This window comes from Colletotrichum destructivum, chromosome 6 (assembly GCF_034447905.1).
Source record: "Colletotrichum destructivum chromosome 6, complete sequence".
NCBI classification, from domain to species: domain Eukaryota; kingdom Fungi; phylum Ascomycota; class Sordariomycetes; order Glomerellales; family Glomerellaceae; genus Colletotrichum; species Colletotrichum destructivum.
Genome location: NC_085901.1, coordinates 1,316,272 through 1,332,606, shown reverse-complemented (window position 1 = coordinate 1,332,606; position 16,335 = coordinate 1,316,272). Strand labels below are relative to the sequence as shown.

Sequence of the window (16,335 nt, the reverse complement as noted above, 5' to 3'; positions counted from 1 at the left end):
GATGATCCTGTCGACTGGAATCTGCCTTTTCCCAGTTCTACCGCAGACTTCCAAGCTGCGGATGAGATCGGGACGCCAAACGCCCCGACTTCACTTGTCGTCGTGCAGTCATAGTAGGGAAATCGGGAAAATGAAATGCCGTATTTATATGGTGCGGCTTGGAGTTCTTCAAATTCCATTGGTGTTTCATTTCTCCTGCCCACCTGTCTCTCATTGCCTTTATCTGCCTCTCTCTCTCTCTCTCTCTCTCTCTCTCTCTCTCTCTCTCTCTCTCTCTCTTGCACATCTGCAACCCGTCAGAACAAACAGAAAGCCGTTTACCAAGCCTGTAAGTGAAATTGAGAACAAGAACATTAGGAGAGATCAAGCGGTGAGAAGATCGGCGTCCCAAAGTCAACGATGTTTTGCAACCCAGCACATCGCGACACGACGACTTTACCCGGTCCACTCACCGGCCACCAGCTATATTCATGACGATGTTCTTCACTACTCCAAACTCGGATACGAGAATGTTACCCTGGAAAGCTCCTTTTACACGGAGCGTAACCGCCATGGTAGATTAACCCATCACTCGATCTGCACAGACCTACGACAGAGACATCGTAAAATTTGAGTGCGTGACAATGGTGAGTGATATGATATAATGGGCATTCTGCCTTCATTCTACCCTCCTTCCTCTGTAACCCATCACCCTTTGGACCAAAGTTTTCAAAATGCTCCCACCCGCTGCCCTCCTGCTCCTCGCCCTGGTTGTCCTCACAGCGTCAAGCCCCTCAAACTGCGGCGCAGCATCCATACAATGCCCCGTCATCTTCGACGGTCGCGTCCCCGCAGCCGCGGTGCCCGGGGATTTTGACTCGGCCTCGGGCGGCGGCTGGAACCCATACAACCCGGACTACGTGAAAGGCGAGGGCCTGCTCTGGTCTGACATCATCCTGCTACCCCGAGCCGGGCCGCCCTCACGCTTCGACTCGGGCGGGGAGAGGAGGCGCCCGCTCGAGGTGACCATCTCTGACGCAAGCGTCTTCATGGACCAGCGCGGCTTCCGGCGCGCGGGGCTGCTGTTCGCCGGGGACGCCAACGTTGGCGGGCCTGCTGGCGCCGGGGTCAAGACGCTCCATTTTAGCGTGCGGCAGGATACGGCGAGGCCGTTGAACCTAACGCACGAGTACCTCGTAGGTCAAATATGGTGTTTTTCTCTTCTCTTCCTTCCTATACTCCTATACGTGGTTCTCGTCGCTTGAGCCGCCCTCGTGCTGAGCAGCGTTGCAAACAGAACGTCTGGCACGAGACGGCCGCGTACGACGCGAACCAGTTCAGCTTCCAGACGGGCACCATCATCGGCCAGCCGGGGCTGCCGAGGAACACATTCAAATTGCTGGACCGGGACAATAGGCTCGTCTGGTCGACGCCCGTGGCGACGGACGGGTCGTGGCAAAATTTCGCCCTGACGCTGGACTTTACCAATAAGTACGCTCACCTAGCTCATCCCCCCCCTAACCTTGTCACATGTTTACTGAGGTGTTGTGACAGTACCATTCAAGTCTGGTACTCTGCGGGCAACGCCCCACTCGCCAGGCAAGACGGCGTCATCGCGGCCAACCTCGTGGGTGACGGACAATACCAGATTGGCCTCTTGAAGAAACCAACGGGTACGAGTGACGTAGTGAACGAGGGATACCAGTCGAACAACTTGGACGAGGGCCAGATATACGGAGGCATCTTCATTGAAGAGAGCGCCGGTGGATGTGTGTCTACTTGAGCCTCAAGCCGTTGCCTCGTCTATGTCTGTTCCGCGGGTCTATCTCATACCCGTGCATCTATGTCATACCTTTTTTCAGTCTATGCTTTAGTCTATGTTACTGGTGTCAACGGAGTCTTTATTCCAAGCATCCGACCGGGATGGACTTGGTGCGAGTGAATAGAAATGGTCACTTCCGCACGTCGACAGCCGTGAAGCTCGCTTTCAAGGGGGCAACACTGATGACGCCATTGAGTGACGCCCACAGGTCCTCGCCCTCGGGGCTCTCCTCGGCCTGGCGCTTGATGTCGGCCAGCTGCGGCGCCCACCGAAACTGGTAGACACGTGAGGCCGCCAGCTTCTCAGGATCGGCGGGCGCGGGGCTGAACAGGCCCCCCGTGACCCAGCGGCCGCGCGCCGTGGTGGTCAGTCTCACCGGCCGATCTGCGATGTCGGCAACCATGGGCACGTTGACGCTGTACACGTCGACGTCCGGGTGCCAGTCCCGCGCGAGGTCGTCTACGAGCGCGGCAGCGCGGACGCAGGCGGCTCGGATAACGTCATCGGGCTGCGCGTCCTTGCTGCCGAAGCTGAGGGCCACGGCCTTCCTTCCGCACTGCGCAGCCTCCATGGCGCCGCCGACCGTGCCGCTGCCTAGGGCGTAGACGGTGCTCGCGTTGGGACCGTGGTTGGGGCCCGAGACGACGAGGTCGAAGTCGGCGGGCTCGAAGCCGGCATGGAACAGGCCGATCTGGGCACAGCTGGCGGGGAGGCCGTCGACGACAAGCCAGCGGTGGGTGCGGTCGTCGGCGTCGTCACAGCCAGGGACGTCGCAGGTCCTGTCGGCGAAGGAGGCCGGGCACCTGCTCGCGGCGGTGAGGGTTTTGCCGACCGCGTGAGCTTTGCCGATCCAGGACAGCGGACGGTCAGGGATCACGACGACGGTTGTGTGGCCAGCCTCGTTCAAGGCGTCGACAAAGGGAGCGAAATAGGGCGAGACGGACGACGGGGGTCCGTCATCGTTGACGAGCTAACACGGCGGACGAGCACATCAGTATGTCGTTCGTCGTGCGTCATGATTCGCGCTGGGGCGTGAGAAGGTAGAGAGAGAGAGAGCGCGGTCGGAGGTAAAAGTAATTACCAAGAGCCGCATTATTCGCAAGTCGGCGAGATCCTAAGGAGGGGGAGAGAATCGTGCGTTGGCGTCGTCGAGGGTCAGGCAGCAACAAGACGTAGGCTGTCCAGCTCTGCCAAGTTCTCGGGTCTGGGAGAATTGGAGAAGCTCCGAGCAGGCTGAGTCGTGGCAGAGACAAGGGACAAAGGCAAAAGTCCAAGAGTAGGTAGCCGAGGAGGCTAAGAATCAGGCTGCCGGCTGGGGATCCGCGGACGGGGATGGATGGGCGGGTGGATGGGCGGATGTGGTGTAGAGGAGAGTTTCCGGGACAGACTGTAGCTGGGCGAGGGATGACGCGCTCGGTCACTCAAAGAGGAATGGGGGGCTGCTTATGAGGAAACAAAACAGAAGGCAGGCTAAGACCAGGCTGTCCGATACGGTGACTCCAACATCGCCGCGGGGTTGGTGTTGATGCTGATAATGAGGTTATTTGTGAGGGAGAGGGCGGCGTTGACTTTGTCCGATCCCCACGCGTGTGAATCATTCTTGTGGTGTCCTTCCTTGTTCCCTGGACCCGCCGACAACGGCGTCGTTGGATCGGATGGACCCACGAACGGGATCGAGGACAAATGCGCAAGAAGGGCAACTCGAGGTCGAATAATGCCTCAGTTCGGATCGTGGGGCACACAAGTGCAACAAGACGCAAGGAATTTGGGACGAGGCATCCCGGGTTGGTGGTGCGCCTTACGGTTTGCCCGTTGTTTCCGGCAGGCTTGAGCCACCACCCACCCGTTCGCCCTGTCTTGGGTTGCTGACGAGAGGGTGTGTGGGTGTAAGTGTAGGCGTGTGTGGTGTAAGTGTGTGTTGTAGGTGTGAGTGGTGTGTGGTGTAGAGAAGACGGAACAGTCATAGTCAGTGGATGGGAGGAGAAAAGGCGGATGGGAGAGCCGATGGGAGTGAGTGAGGAAACGAGAGATGGGAGTGAGGGATAAAGAGTGGGTAAGAAGTGAGGAGTGAGGAATTAGTGAGTGAGTGAGTACATGGTGATCAGAGTAAAAAGGTACGGATATTGATTAGTGAGGTAAACGAGTGAGCGAGGGAGTGAAGAGGACACAAGAGGAGTGAGGAGAGAACAGCCCGGTGGAAGCCGTCAGCTGCGGCCCTATCGTCCTGCCACCCTACCGCCCTATATCGGAGCTCATCCCCGGCGCTGGCTTCTCTCTGGAACTCACCGAGAACGCACTGGCCTGCTGTGGTTGGCCCGCTGCTTACACTAAGACCCCTGACGGAAAGCACCGCGCAGCTCGTTGGGCATGACCGAGCTCCCCTCTCGACCACTCACCTTTCATCGTGCCTCTCAAACCACGACAAAACCACATGCCATTTGCTGCTTGTCAAACAGTAACACGTCCGATCAGAGCACAACGGTGTCCAGCAAGGCTCTCTCTCTCTCCTCTCTCCTCCTCCTCCTCCTCACCTCTCCTCTCCCCCGCCTTAGATACCTGGGCTCAGGCGGCACATCACACATAAGGATGGCTGCTCCCCTTTCTTCTACGCCCGTCGGGCCACCCTTCCTTGCCACCTTCCGGGCGAACTCTATAAACACAGCCTCTCATTACTTGAATCTGATAATCTGCAAACCGCCGTGATACTCACATACTCGCTCACTAACACTGAGTGGGCATGGCACACTTCTCCAGTAACAACTCCAGCAACCCGTTCTCATGGGCCGGGCAAGCGGTCGATGACCCTTTCGGCCAGAAGTGGCTGCCCAACACCGATGGCCACGACGACCCGGCTGCGCAGCCTGCCGGGCCCGCCCGTCTTCTTAGCACCGACGCCCCGAGGAACGACGCGTCTCTGATCAAGTACGTTCCGCCATAGAGACTTGGCCGTGATAGGGATGGACACTGACAGTCACAGGGATTTCAATGACGAGCTTCCAGACCATGAGGCCCAGGATGGTCTTCTCAGCCAATCCTCTTGGCTGCTTGTCAACGGAGCTGCCGCCGATCACACAGACCTCCCGTTCGACCTCGCCATCGGTAACGGCATCGATTTTGACGTGGCCAAGCCCGCCTCGTACGACCTCGCCCGGACTAGCAGCCAGGCAAGCTCTACAGGAGTAGACGACGACGACCTGCATGATTTTGCCTTCAGCACCTGCTATGGCGACGACATCGTGAACGACTCCAACAGCCCGGCGACGAGCTTCTCCGATGTGCTTCTATCCGCGAACCCCTCCTTGGAGAACAGCCCTGTTTCCTCTCGATGCCCCTACCTCAGCATGCATACAGGCAGCCCTGGGCCCGCTATCCCTTCATGGTCAAGGAACACAACAAATGCCTCTCGCCCATCCGTCGCCAACGTCAACAGTAACAGCAACAGCAGCCTTTTCCCGGGCATTGGCCCCGCAGGTATGCCCGGAAGCTTTCCGAGACAGAATGTCAGCGCGTTATCGATGGGCCTGGCAGACCAAGGCTTGCATCCGACTAGTACCAGTCCTTCTTCGGAATACTTTGAGCAGTGGAGTTCACAGGCCGGCGACGATTCCATTGACGCTCTCGGTATGAACATATGGAACGGCCTGGCCCTCCCGGAGGGCTTCTTTCCATCAATGGAGAGCCAGCTGGGTCCTTCGTTCGTCATTGTTCCTCCCGAGACTCCTGACGTGGCCATGGGCGGGCTGGACGACGCCACGGTACCCGAGACGCAAGCGCCCTCCCAGACACATCCCATCGACTACTACCTCTCGGCAAACTACGCGGCCGCCCAACCGACGGAGCCCCGAAGCGTACCCGCCAGGCCGATCTCGCAGGCTCTTATAGCGACCGGGGCAAACCGCCTGTCGGTCCCGGCCCGCCGACGTCGCCGGACATCAGACCCGGTCCGTATGAATGCTCAGCACAGAGGGCAAGCCTCGGCTTCTCGGCTCTATCCGATCATGAGTGGCTCGGGCTTGGTTTCACCCCGGGGAAGCCCTTCTTTGAATCACAGGACCCGGTTCGCCTCGCCAGTGGATAATCCTCGCTTTCAGCGACTACGCCCAACCGAGCCTTCAAGAGATTCAGGGGTAACGCTGCCCATGCCAATTGCCTCTCGGCCCGGAAGGTCAGGCAACCCGACTGCATTTCTCGACGGCGAGAGCATGATGGTCCGGCCGGGTCGACCGGGAACTATGCGTGGACGCCGCAGTGGGCCAATGGATCCAGTCTCCCGTGGCCAGGCCAAGGAAACGCGGAACAAGAAGATGGTGTGCATCCGGTGCAAGCATTCCAAGCAAAAGGTATGAACTCGTCTCATAACACGGAAAAGCACGGGTTTACTAATTCGTAGATAGTGCAATCGCAGTGACGAGTCCCTCGACGGCGCTTGCGTCGGATGCGAGAGACACGGCGGTTCTCAGAGGTGGCCGGGGCCATGCGTCAAGGCTCACTTCGAGGATCTCATCCTCTCGGGCTCGTGTAACTACGTCTGTAAGTTGAATGGTTCCGCCTCCACGTTGTCATCTCGCTGACCTTTCCTCAGCTTCGCATGCCATCTACCATCCGACACTTGACGGTACCACGCGCATTCGCAGGGTGCTCCCTAAACATATTAATGTTAAGGAAGTAATAACGAGGTTGGATCGCGTCCGTCGGCAGTTTAACTTTAAGGTCTACCAAGAAGGCGAGCCCCTCTACGTCCTCGACCTAGACGCTTGCCACGAATACCTCCAGGGTCTTAGACAGCAGATGGATACTACGATATTCAAGTTCTCGACCTTTATCAACCGGGAGATCCTGCGGACAGACACGAGGAACGACGACTGGGAGCGGTGCATGACGCAGACCACGACGGGCGATTTGCTGACACTGCTCTGCAACATCAACAACATGCCCAGCCGCGCGAGCTTCTCCTACGTGGCAAAACCCTACTACGCGGCTCCGGGGGCCGCTGCGGAACGGCCCATCAACGTCGAGGACCCGGACGAAGCGGACAATCTCGTACTTGCCGCCCAGCTCTCGCGCATCATTTGCCGCAAGCTCGAGGTCAAGGCATACCAGCACCTGCAGCGCCTCCTGCACGAGTGGGGGACGATGGACGACGACAAGGTGTTGCCGTTCCTGCAGAGCCTGGGCCGCATCCTCTTGACGCTGCGCTGGCGGCTATCCTGGTGGAGCGAGGTCCCCGAAAACGTCAGCGTGGGCGACGATGAGTTCGACGACGAGGAAGACGAAGATGCAAGTCGGCGACACGCCGAATTACGGGTCCATACCCTGTGCCGAGTGCTGTATTTCTACTACTGCTGCGTTCGTAGACGCTTGCCTGTGTGGACGAACATCGACACGCTGCGCGGCATCCACTCCAGGTACCCCGACACGGAGGCGAAGGTTCGGGACGACTTTCCCGGCGATGAGAGCCTTGCTGGGTTCGAGACGTGGATGAGCCGGGGCAGACAGCTCATTGCCGAAGCCGGAGTGGTGAGCCGACTCCGATCGATGGGACTGGTGGCGTAGCCTTTTCGAGTTTCCTGGTACTTGGCTGAGAACGGGCTCGGCTTTCTTCTTTTTTTTTTCTTCACTTCCTCCCCCCCTTCTCAATTTCTTCTCAATTTTTTCTTGGAGTTATTTATATGTATAAGACTCCGGTATAGTGCCTCCATCATTTGCATCCCCGATGTTGTAGGTGCGAACGGCAGGGTTTTTCTTTTCTTTCTAAACTTCCTGCCGGGGAGAGGATCATTGGCGTTGGTGGCTTCGAGGACGGGGACACCAGCGTTTCTGGGTGGAAGACGGCACACTCACTCGTTGCGGATGGAGGGAAAAAAAACAGGGCGTCTCCATGGTTGTTTTTGTGGTTGTTTTTGTGGTTGTTTTGTGCGAGATACCATAGTCCCCGAAAACGTTTACTCAAAGGGCAGGCGTCTGTTGTCTTTCTACATCATCAGTCAACGAGACGTATTTTCTAATGTACCATAATCTTCCACGGTCCATGCCCCATCTCTGTTGTTGTGTGTACAGCCTCTCAACTCTGAGCCTGGAAAACAATGGGTGTGCTTGAACGGTGGCGGTGGGGGTTCAAGGTATTCTAGCAGTGCTTCCTAGAGGGGTGGGGGGGGCGCTGAGTAGCGGAGCGAACCCAGAACAAGGTTGCTTCAGATACGGCCGATTCTCTTCATCGCAGCGTGTGTTCAATGACTGAAATCAAGACTGTACACAGAGCTCTTCCCATTGAGATACTTCCTTGTCGGAAAGGGCTGTGCCTTCTCCCTCCTCCCCCGTCCTCCTTATGATGTACGGATCCAGACTCCTCTCCATCCAAGCACATCGATAGTGTAAGACTGGGATTGATCCTCTTTTGTTTCAAAGCCAACCCATCTTGAACCTCGGGGCTGGATACCTATTCACGAAGCTCCTCCGGTGATGACTGTTCCCAGTTCTCTGATATTTGGTAAATCCAGAGCCCTCGAGGATTTATGAAAATTGATGGTGCTCGGCACGATTATGGTGAACTCGTTGGAGGTAGGCGAAGGAGAGGACGTGGCTGGTTGAACGACACTGCTCTGTGACTAAGAAATAAATGGCGTTGAGAGAATTGGCGGTTTTTGGACATCAACTCCGAATCCTCAATGGCCAACTCTGGCCACCGTAGCGGACATGACAGCCTACTCTCGTCACACTCCATTGCATGATTTTGGCTGCCTTCAGCAAACGTCGCCTGAGGAGGGGGAACGTTGAAATATCGGTAGTTGTGTGTCAGGCAGGCGAACGAAGTCTGTGGTGAGAGCAGACAACCGACGACCAACCTTACCTCTCACCCAGCCATCCGCATTTCGTCGAGTACGTACCCAGCCCGCCCTGTCTTCTACGTACCTTAAGGTATTCCAACTGCCTACCTAGGTAATCTCACACACGGGTGAGTGTACTTGACCTGTCAGATATTGTAAGTTTTGGGTGTCACAAGGCACCTACCTACCTAGGTAAGCAAATCAGGACAACAAAACAGGCAAACGGGAACGAATGTTCCAAAGAAGGGAAGAAAAATAAAATCAACAAGTGAGGAAAACCAGCGGTGAAAGAGAGAGAGCTTCTTTGGCCCGGTGCAATTGGCCAACCAGACCTCACTACCACCAACACCACCTATCCATCCATCCATCCATCCATCCCCTCCGTTCTTGGCCCAGTCCCAGTCCAGTCCAGTCCAGCCCAGATGATGCCCCCAAACAGAGAGGGGAGAGAGATAGAGAAAGCGTTCCCACATGCCGCCTGCTCCCCGTCCACTCGAGGACCCCTGGCCGCGAACGATTGCTTGCATTCATCGCATTGCTTGCATCCTCGTGTGGTATCTGTCCCACGCGAAAGAAAATAGACAGCAGCATCCTCCTCGCAGGTCTAGAGCTCCAAAAAGTCAGCTCCACCGTCAAGATCCCCCCCCGGGGTACTCGCCAGGTATCCTTCCCTTCCCTTCACTTAGCGAGGCCATCCCACCAGTTCGTGAGCATCTTCGTCCATTTTCCCTCCCATCCGACTCAATTAAAGCCCATGTCACGGCCATAGCTCCCCCACCATCCCGACTCCTAATTCCCCGACCTCCCCTTCCTTCAGCTTGACCTCGCGTCCGTCCGTGTCTAGCGCCACCGAGACACAGAGACAACTTTTTTCTGCTCTTCTTTTTCGCTCCCCATAGGGTCGCATTCTCCAGCCTTGCATATCGCTGCACACAAGGGTTTTCCGAGTGCCCCGTCTGTGTGGGCTTTCTGGTTTCTGGTTTCTCCTCCCACCGGGACTCACCACCACTCACTCACCTGTTTCACTCACCTTCATCTTTCTCTCTCAAATTCTCACTGTTACTTTTATCACCTTCGCTCTGTCGCCCTCAATCTCACTCGCACTCACACAACCTCCCACCTCCACAACCCACACCCACGACGGCCTGATCCCGGCCACCCATTCACCGTCCCCCGTCCCCCACCGCCCAACATGGGATTCTTCGACTTCGACACGGGCAGTGTCATCTCCGGCCGCTCCTCCCACTCGCGCCGCCACTCCTCCAAGAAGCACCACAGCAGCAGCAGCAAGCACCGCTCCCGCTCCCGCTCCTCCTCCGAGCGCTCCCGCAAGCGCCACGCCGGCGCCTCCGCCCCGAGCATCGCCGCCTCCATCTTCGGCGGCGGCGACTACCAGAAGCACAACTCGTCGCGCTCCTCCTTCTTTGGCATTCCCAATGCCTCGCGCTCCTCCTTCTTCGGCTTCGGAGGTTAGTTCTTGCCCCCGTGTCTTGTGTTGTGCCCTATCGTTTTTTATAGCTACCTCTGTCCCACCACTCTCTCCTCGTGATGCACCCCATCCCGCGTCCACCGTTCACGCGCCAAAACACCACACACAAAAATCACACCGAGACGTCCCACAAACTGACAACACACCCTTTCCCCCTTCAGGCCGCAGCCCCTCGTACTACAAACGCTCCCCCCGCAGCGGCTTCGTCCAAAAGACGCTCAAGCAGGTCAAGCGTCTCTGGCGCGACCTCGTGTACTACGCGAAAAAGCATCCATACAAGGTCGTAGCCCTCGTCCTCATGCCCCTCCTTACCGGCGGCTTCCTCACTGCCCTGCTCGCCCGCTTCGGCTTGCGCCTGCCCCCCGCTGTCGAGCGCATGATTGGCATCGGCGCAAAGGCTGCCTCAGGCGATTCCCTTGGCCTCGTCGGCGAGGCCGTCCGCATGGCCAGCGGTGGTTTCGGCGGCGCCGCTGCCGCCGCCACTCGCGCCGGCAGCGTACACGTCGAGAGGGGGTACGATGGTGACTTCGCCTGGGAGAGGAGGAGTGTCGAGCGCGAAGGCGGATTCGGTGGCGGCGGCGGAGGCGGCTGGACCGACGGCCTTATGAAGGGCGTTGCCAAGATGTTCATCTGAAAAGCAGACCTTGAAAGAGAAGGGGTTCTGTCTGCCACGCGCATCATGATTACAATAGCTTGGACGGTGGGAGGAAGCGGGGGCGGCCTGTTGACTTTGTAATTTGGTTCTTTTTCAGTTTCCGGAGTCTTGGGACAGGGGTTGTTTTTTCCAATTGTTCTGGTTCGTCCCGTACAGTAGACGAAAACTGTAGAAGCCTCGGCCACGTTGAACAATGCACGGAGCATTGTAACATATACCTTTACGATAGAATTACCAAGAGACGAATTATGACGACAGAAAGCACCTGGACAGCCGGTTTACGGGGAACGTCATGTTGACCGAGACAGTGAGACGCTGATTAGGAAATATTACTCCATCATTGAAATGGGACACGGGTAGCGAGTAACAAGACTCGGACACCGATTGACGGACGAAGGCTATTTCTTCTTCCGGCGACTACTTGCAGGCTTCCTCTTGGACGGCGACGGGTTGGCAGACTTCTTGCCCCGCGAAACCTCACGTGCCGACTCGCGGGTGACGGCCTCTTCGACGGCAACGGCCTCCTTGCGGCCACGTCTCGTCATTGGCGGCTGTGGCGGCGGCGGCGGCGGCGGCGGCGGCTGAGCGATCTGAGCACCGCTACCCGTGTCGTCGCTGGTGCTCTCTTCGCTACTCTCCTCGCTGCTGTCCTCCTCGGGTGGCGGACCACGTGAAGTCCGGGAGCCTCGTCCAACCGGAGGTGCGACTGAAGTTCGCTGTCCATCAGTAGAGCCCGAGACGTTCCGTCGCGAAGCAGCAACCCGAGGACCCTCGATCTGGAACTGGAAGGGATCCACGTTGGACTGCGATTTGGACATGGACGACGTGGACGAAGCAGGCGACATGTTTGGAGCAGGACCCCATCCTTCTTCGGATGGCAGAGGTCCTCTTCGAGAATTGGCAGAATCGGAAGGATGGCGCTGGGCCGCACCGCCTTGTACGTACGCATAGTTGAACGGTGACGAGCCCCTCTCGCCCACGATGCGAGGCGTGGGTCGCTGGGAGGCCGAAGTTGCTGAGCGGGGCCGAGCGCGAGAGGCGTTGGGCGGTGGAAAGTAGCCCATGGGCGGCATGGCATCTCGCGTCTGCACCTCGGCGAACGTGCCGGGGGAGGGATGACGCGGCAAGTCGTCCTCGGCAGCCATCGGCGGCTCCCGTCTGCGAGTCGGCGGCTCGAACTGTGATAGCGGGATGGCGAAACGCTGCTCCCTTTCCCGGCGCTGTCTGCGCTCCTGTTTACGTGCTTCTTTTTCCAAGCGCTTCCTCCGCCGGTCGAGGGCTGCCATTTCATCTTTGCTCAGGTTCACCTCAAGCTTGCCTCGTTCTTGTGCGCGCCGGACGCGGGCGAGAGCTCTTTGGGCCAGTGCGTCGTCCCGCTCCCGCGGCGACAGTTGTTCCCAGTCCACGTCGTCTTCCTCTTCGTCGGACGAGTCTTCGTCAGTATCATCTTCGCTGTCATCCTCGTCCTCGTCCTCGTCGTCCTCGTCGTCATCCGACTGTTGATAGTTGTGCCCTCTCCGCAACGCGGCGACCCTGTCACCCAAGTCCGTACCTGTAAAGCGGAGCGGGTCGCTGGCGAACCGCTGGCCGCGCGAAACCAAACCAACGCCCTGTGTATCCGAATCATCCACCTCCGTCTCCAACTCCTCTACAACCCTCCTTCCATCCTCCCAGGATGGCTGTTGCGCAGCTCCCTGATTCCTCCGCCCGCGCCTTGATGGTCTTCCCCATTGGGGCGCAAATTTGGGAGCTCGCGGCCGACCATCTAGACCGCCTCCCCGGAAAAAGCCTCATCGATGGGCTTGTCCATAAAAGCAGCGTGACCAAGGATGACCACGCCAGAAGCACCCACGAGCCACAGCAGCGTCGCAAAAGGCGAAGCGTACAGGCCGAGGGGCACGGAGATGACGAGGAGACCGGTCCAGAGCTGGGAGGTGGTAGCTTTGAAGGAGCCGATCTCGAGGTCACGACCGTCGAGTTTGCCAATGAGGAACATGCCTGCAATGACGAAGATGATATCGAACAGCAGGACCCAGTTGGTCAACAGGGCGTAGATGCTGAGCATCAAGAAGACGACACTGTAGTTGCTGGAGAAGTAGGAGAGGTTGTAGTTCCATCGCGACTGGACCTCTCCAAAGTTGGCGGGCTTGGATAGGCGCTTCATGTCGAAGAACTCGGAAATAGGTCGCAGGTTGGCGAAGCGGCCGCTCAAACCACCGGAGCGCATGCTGTTAAAGCGGTCCTGGAGGCCGAGGCGGGACGTCAAGGCGTCGATGGGAATTTGGATACGAGCCATGGTGTTGGTGGACGGGATGTTGGGGTGCGATTATTACGCGATGGTAGGGGGTGTGTCGGTGAAAGAGATAGATAGATGTCGGCAAGTGTCAAGGAACAATGCTTTGGCTAGAGTCGCGCAGGGAAAGGAGAGCGTTCTATTTAAATAAGATCCAAGTTAGCGTCCAGGGCGAGTAGGGAGGGTCGATAGGTAAGAAGAGAAAGAATGAGGGAAAAATTGATGGGTTTGAAACATTTTGGCATGTTCAGGCCATGTGTCTTTTCAGCTCCATTCCGCGTGGAATTAGCTTTTTTTGGACGCGCGGAACACAACACGTACGTACCTCAAGGCGCAGACTAAGGTAATGGGTGAGTATGCGGATGCCTGGAGGCGGGTGCAAAAAACAACAGAATCGGCCGGATTTGGATTGCAAATGGTGATGGATGGAGTTGGGCAGTGCTAAGGCTGACAGACCGAAGCCGATAGTGTGTGTTTTGCAGTGGTGGCCGTCGAGGCTCAGTGTTGACAATGGATAGAGACCGAGCTTTCTCTCTCTCTTTTTTTTTTCCTCCTCCCAACAAGCTGTTCCCTCTTTCGTTTGTTTTTATTTTGTTTAGATTTCGGCAAGTCTGGCTGGATCCGTAATCTCGTCAGTTGAGCTCAGGGGTGCGCCGATGATTGGCACTAAAAACCGCACGAGTTCCCACTCGTTTGGTTGGCTTGTGAGGGAACGGGGAAAGGGGGCCCCTGTCCGCCAGTCCGGGTTCCCGGCTTGGAGGGAAGAGGGAGGGGTAACGATGATGAAAGCAGACGGATTCGACGATGAAGTCACTACCTAGGTGGTCGGAGAGGAATTTGCTGGGCTGAAAGTATCGAGGCGGAGAGGGAGGGCAAAATGCCAGCCGGGAGATGCAGAGATGGAAGGGATGGGTGGGTGAAAGGAAAGAGGTAGCTGGCACGCCTGTATAGGTAGGTACCTAGGTAGGTACCAGATGGGTAGAGAGCAGCTGCCCAAGATGATGGTGGTTGCCTTTGTAGATAGGCAGGTAGGTAGGTACCTAGGTAGGACGCCAAGATGAATGGCATTGGAAAGAACGAGGGAGAATAGAATGGGAAGGCGTGACGGGGAGGAAGGGGGAAGGGGCAATGGCGAAAGAGAAGGCGACAACAGGAAGGAGCCACAGCAAAAGAGAAGGGGAAAAGCAACGGCGAAGCCATACTCACGATAATTACATACCTTGCTCGTCCACCTCGGACTGTTGTTGGGTCCCTTTCCTCCCTTGAGGAGAAGTGGGAAAATGCTACTGGCTGAGGCAGTGCATCTCCTTCTGTTCCCCCCTCCAAGTGTTGGGGAAAGAAGAAGAGGAAGAGGAAGATAGATGGCAGGCAGAGGCGCCAGATGAGGGACATGCGCAACCCAAGGTTAATGAAGGAGAGCGAGAGCGAAAGAGGGAGAGAGAGAGCGTGTGTGAGCCCAGACCGCCCCTTCTTGCACACCCAGAAGCTTCAGACTTTTTCTTTGCCCCTTCTTATTTGGTGGTGGTCGTATATCTGACCTTTGGGCTGCAACTAACGCTACACCGTACCCGATGCTGATGGACCTTGGGTTTGATACGACACTATTACGCCTACTGCGTTCCTTGGTGTCCCCTCTTCCCCCCTCCTCGCAACCTCTGACGCATCCGGAGGGGAGCAATAACACAGCGAGACGGGAGCGGTCATCTCTCAAACCCGAAGCTTCATGCAGCACGAGCTTCTGGCAAGTAAGAGCCGGCCAAGTCACACTCGGAGGCTGTCGACTGCGGATACAAGCTCGAGGCACGCAGATGGACCCTCTTTGGTGCTTCTAGGTGACGGAACCCCGAGGCGGTGGGAGGAAAGCATCGGTGTCCGCCATTCAAGAGTAAGACAGACGCCAAAAAATGGCACCAGATTCAGACCAATGGCCGTCTGGCGGTACCTAGCTTCATAATGGCCCTTAATCACCAAAGCCCAGAGCCGATAGAGCTCTTGGAGCCCGAAGTCAAAGTCGGCGTCCGGGGCTGACGGATGGACCAGACGGCCCAGTTCCAGCTCGTGTGGGTAACCCCCGATTCGCTTGCCGGCAGCGTGACGGAACAGGGCGGGACAGACACGGATTGCAATGCCCAAACGCACGAGATGTCGTCTTCTCCTCGTTTCATAATCAACGGTGGCAATCGCAGTCCACGCCCATCTGTATACACATTTCCACTCATCCTCCTCATCCTCCAACAAACGTGAGATGGAACGGGTGAGCTGCAAGCCTGCAACTGGACACCAACATCCAAAACAGCTCCACCCCCTCGCTCCACAGGTCGATCATCACGAAATCTCGCGCCCCGCACCCCGTGCCCGCCCACTCGGTCAGTGGCGGCGAGGTCCCCCTGACTCACGATTGCCGGCGACCGTGGTGAAGCCGTGAGCACACCTCGGTGACCCGCGCCAGCGCCAACGTCAACGTCGAGATGCAGTCTCGGGCTATTACACACGACAACTCGATACTTTACGGACACTCCTGTATGGAACCCATCCCAATCGGCTTGCGTTAAACGACGACAAATTCGATCGATATCAAGGGCATCCTCTCGCTTCCCCTTCGGGACCCTTTCTAACCGAGCCAGATTGCTATGCTATAACTCGATGCGCATCTCCAACACATCGACATGCTCGCTCTCTCTCAAACGATACTAGGCGCATTCGTCTCGCCTCGTCTCAAACTGCCGATGGAACAGACGCAGCGGCCGTCTATCAGGATTGATGAGGATTGACGCACACGGCCCCCTCCGGTCTCAATCTCTTTATCTCGCTTTCTCTTTCTCTTCTTTGCGTCGTCGACTTCGGACAATTTAGTGACGGGTCACCTTATTTAATTAGATACCGTTTCTATTCTCATCTATCCCAGCACAGCACGTACCCTCCTATTCCCTCCCCTCCCTCCTCCCCTCTGCCCTACCTTATCCAATACCACATTGGCACACCTCGCCTTTCTTTGCATTTGCATTTGCATATGCATTTGCCTTCGATGTCTGTTCTTTTCGCATGCATAGCACCTACGGGACAACCAGCCGTAGCGGGGCAGAAGTCCATGCCGTGAATGCTGCTGCTACTCCTGCTGCGCACGCTGCTACTGCTCCATCACATCTCATCCCTCACACTCCTTCGCGCCAAGAAAGTGACTTTGGTTCCCACTGCAGATGCTCTGCTGGGAAGCACACACACACACACACACACACACACACACAGACCTGACACTCACCCCCTACCACACCA

General features: G+C 57.1%; 6 protein-coding genes across 6 annotated transcripts; 4 read left to right on the top strand and 2 right to left on the bottom strand.

The window, feature by feature from the left end:
• Nucleotides 1–269: 269 nt before the first annotated feature.
• On the bottom strand, nucleotides 270–3,898 carry CDEST_09590 (Putative survival protein SurE-like phosphatase/nucleotidase). The gene is made up of 2 exons (XM_062925749.1): nucleotides 2,883–3,898; nucleotides 270–2,771 (listed from the first exon to the last, which is right to left on the bottom strand). The coding sequence occupies exons 1-2, from the start codon at nucleotides 2,892–2,894 to the stop codon at nucleotides 1,932–1,934; spliced, it is 852 nt and encodes a 283-aa protein (XP_062781800.1). The 5' UTR covers nucleotides 2,895–3,898; the 3' UTR covers nucleotides 270–1,931.
• CDEST_09591 (uncharacterized protein) lies at nucleotides 714–1,762 on the top strand (the record flags this gene model as incomplete). Its single annotated transcript, XM_062925750.1, has 3 exons — nucleotides 714–1,175; nucleotides 1,277–1,470; nucleotides 1,534–1,762. 3 exons carry the CDS (start codon nucleotides 714–716, stop codon nucleotides 1,760–1,762), a joined length of 885 nt encoding a protein of 294 aa, XP_062781801.1.
• Nucleotides 3,899–4,213: 315 nt separating the features above from the next.
• On the top strand, nucleotides 4,214–8,593 carry CDEST_09589 (uncharacterized protein). The gene is made up of 4 exons (XM_062925748.1): nucleotides 4,214–4,723; nucleotides 4,779–6,141; nucleotides 6,196–6,331; nucleotides 6,384–8,593. Exons 1-4 carry the CDS (start codon nucleotides 4,539–4,541, stop codon nucleotides 7,352–7,354), a joined length of 2,655 nt encoding a protein of 884 aa, XP_062781799.1. The 5' UTR covers nucleotides 4,214–4,538; the 3' UTR covers nucleotides 7,355–8,593.
• Nucleotides 8,594–8,945: 352 nt separating this feature from the next.
• Nucleotides 8,946–10,748, top strand: CDEST_09587 (uncharacterized protein; the record flags this gene model as incomplete). The annotated part of the gene is made up of 2 exons (XM_062925746.1): nucleotides 8,946–10,094; nucleotides 10,276–10,748. The coding sequence occupies exons 1-2, from the start codon at nucleotides 9,818–9,820 to the stop codon at nucleotides 10,746–10,748; spliced, it is 750 nt and encodes a 249-aa protein (XP_062781797.1). The 5' UTR covers nucleotides 8,946–9,817.
• CDEST_09588 (uncharacterized protein) lies at nucleotides 9,097–9,561 on the top strand (the record flags this gene model as incomplete). The annotated part of the gene is made up of 1 exon (XM_062925747.1): nucleotides 9,097–9,561. The coding sequence occupies one exon, from the start codon at nucleotides 9,097–9,099 to the stop codon at nucleotides 9,445–9,447; it is 351 nt and encodes a 116-aa protein (XP_062781798.1). The 3' UTR covers nucleotides 9,448–9,561.
• A 419-nt stretch (nucleotides 10,749–11,167) lies between the features above and the next one.
• CDEST_09586 (Putative prenylated rab acceptor PRA1) lies at nucleotides 11,168–13,065 on the bottom strand (the record flags this gene model as incomplete). Its single annotated transcript, XM_062925745.1, has 2 exons — nucleotides 11,168–12,463; nucleotides 12,604–13,065. The coding sequence occupies 2 exons, from the start codon at nucleotides 13,063–13,065 to the stop codon at nucleotides 11,168–11,170; spliced, it is 1,758 nt and encodes a 585-aa protein (XP_062781796.1).
• Nucleotides 13,066–16,335: the final 3,270 nt, after the last annotated feature.

What these genes read in the sequence shown, in the direction of transcription:
- CDEST_09589 (XM_062925748.1), top strand. Translation starts at nt 4,539, where the DNA reads ATGGCACACTTCTCCAGTAACAACTCCAGCAACCCGTTCTCATGGGCC. An exon ending in AACGACGCGTCTCTGATCAA is followed by an intron (nt 4,724 to 4,778) that starts GTACGTTCCGCC and finishes TGACAGTCACAG; the next exon opens with GGATTTCAATGACGAGCTTC. An exon ending in GCAAGCATTCCAAGCAAAAG is followed by an intron (nt 6,142 to 6,195) that starts GTATGAACTCGT and finishes ATTCGTAGATAG; the next exon opens with TGCAATCGCAGTGACGAGTC.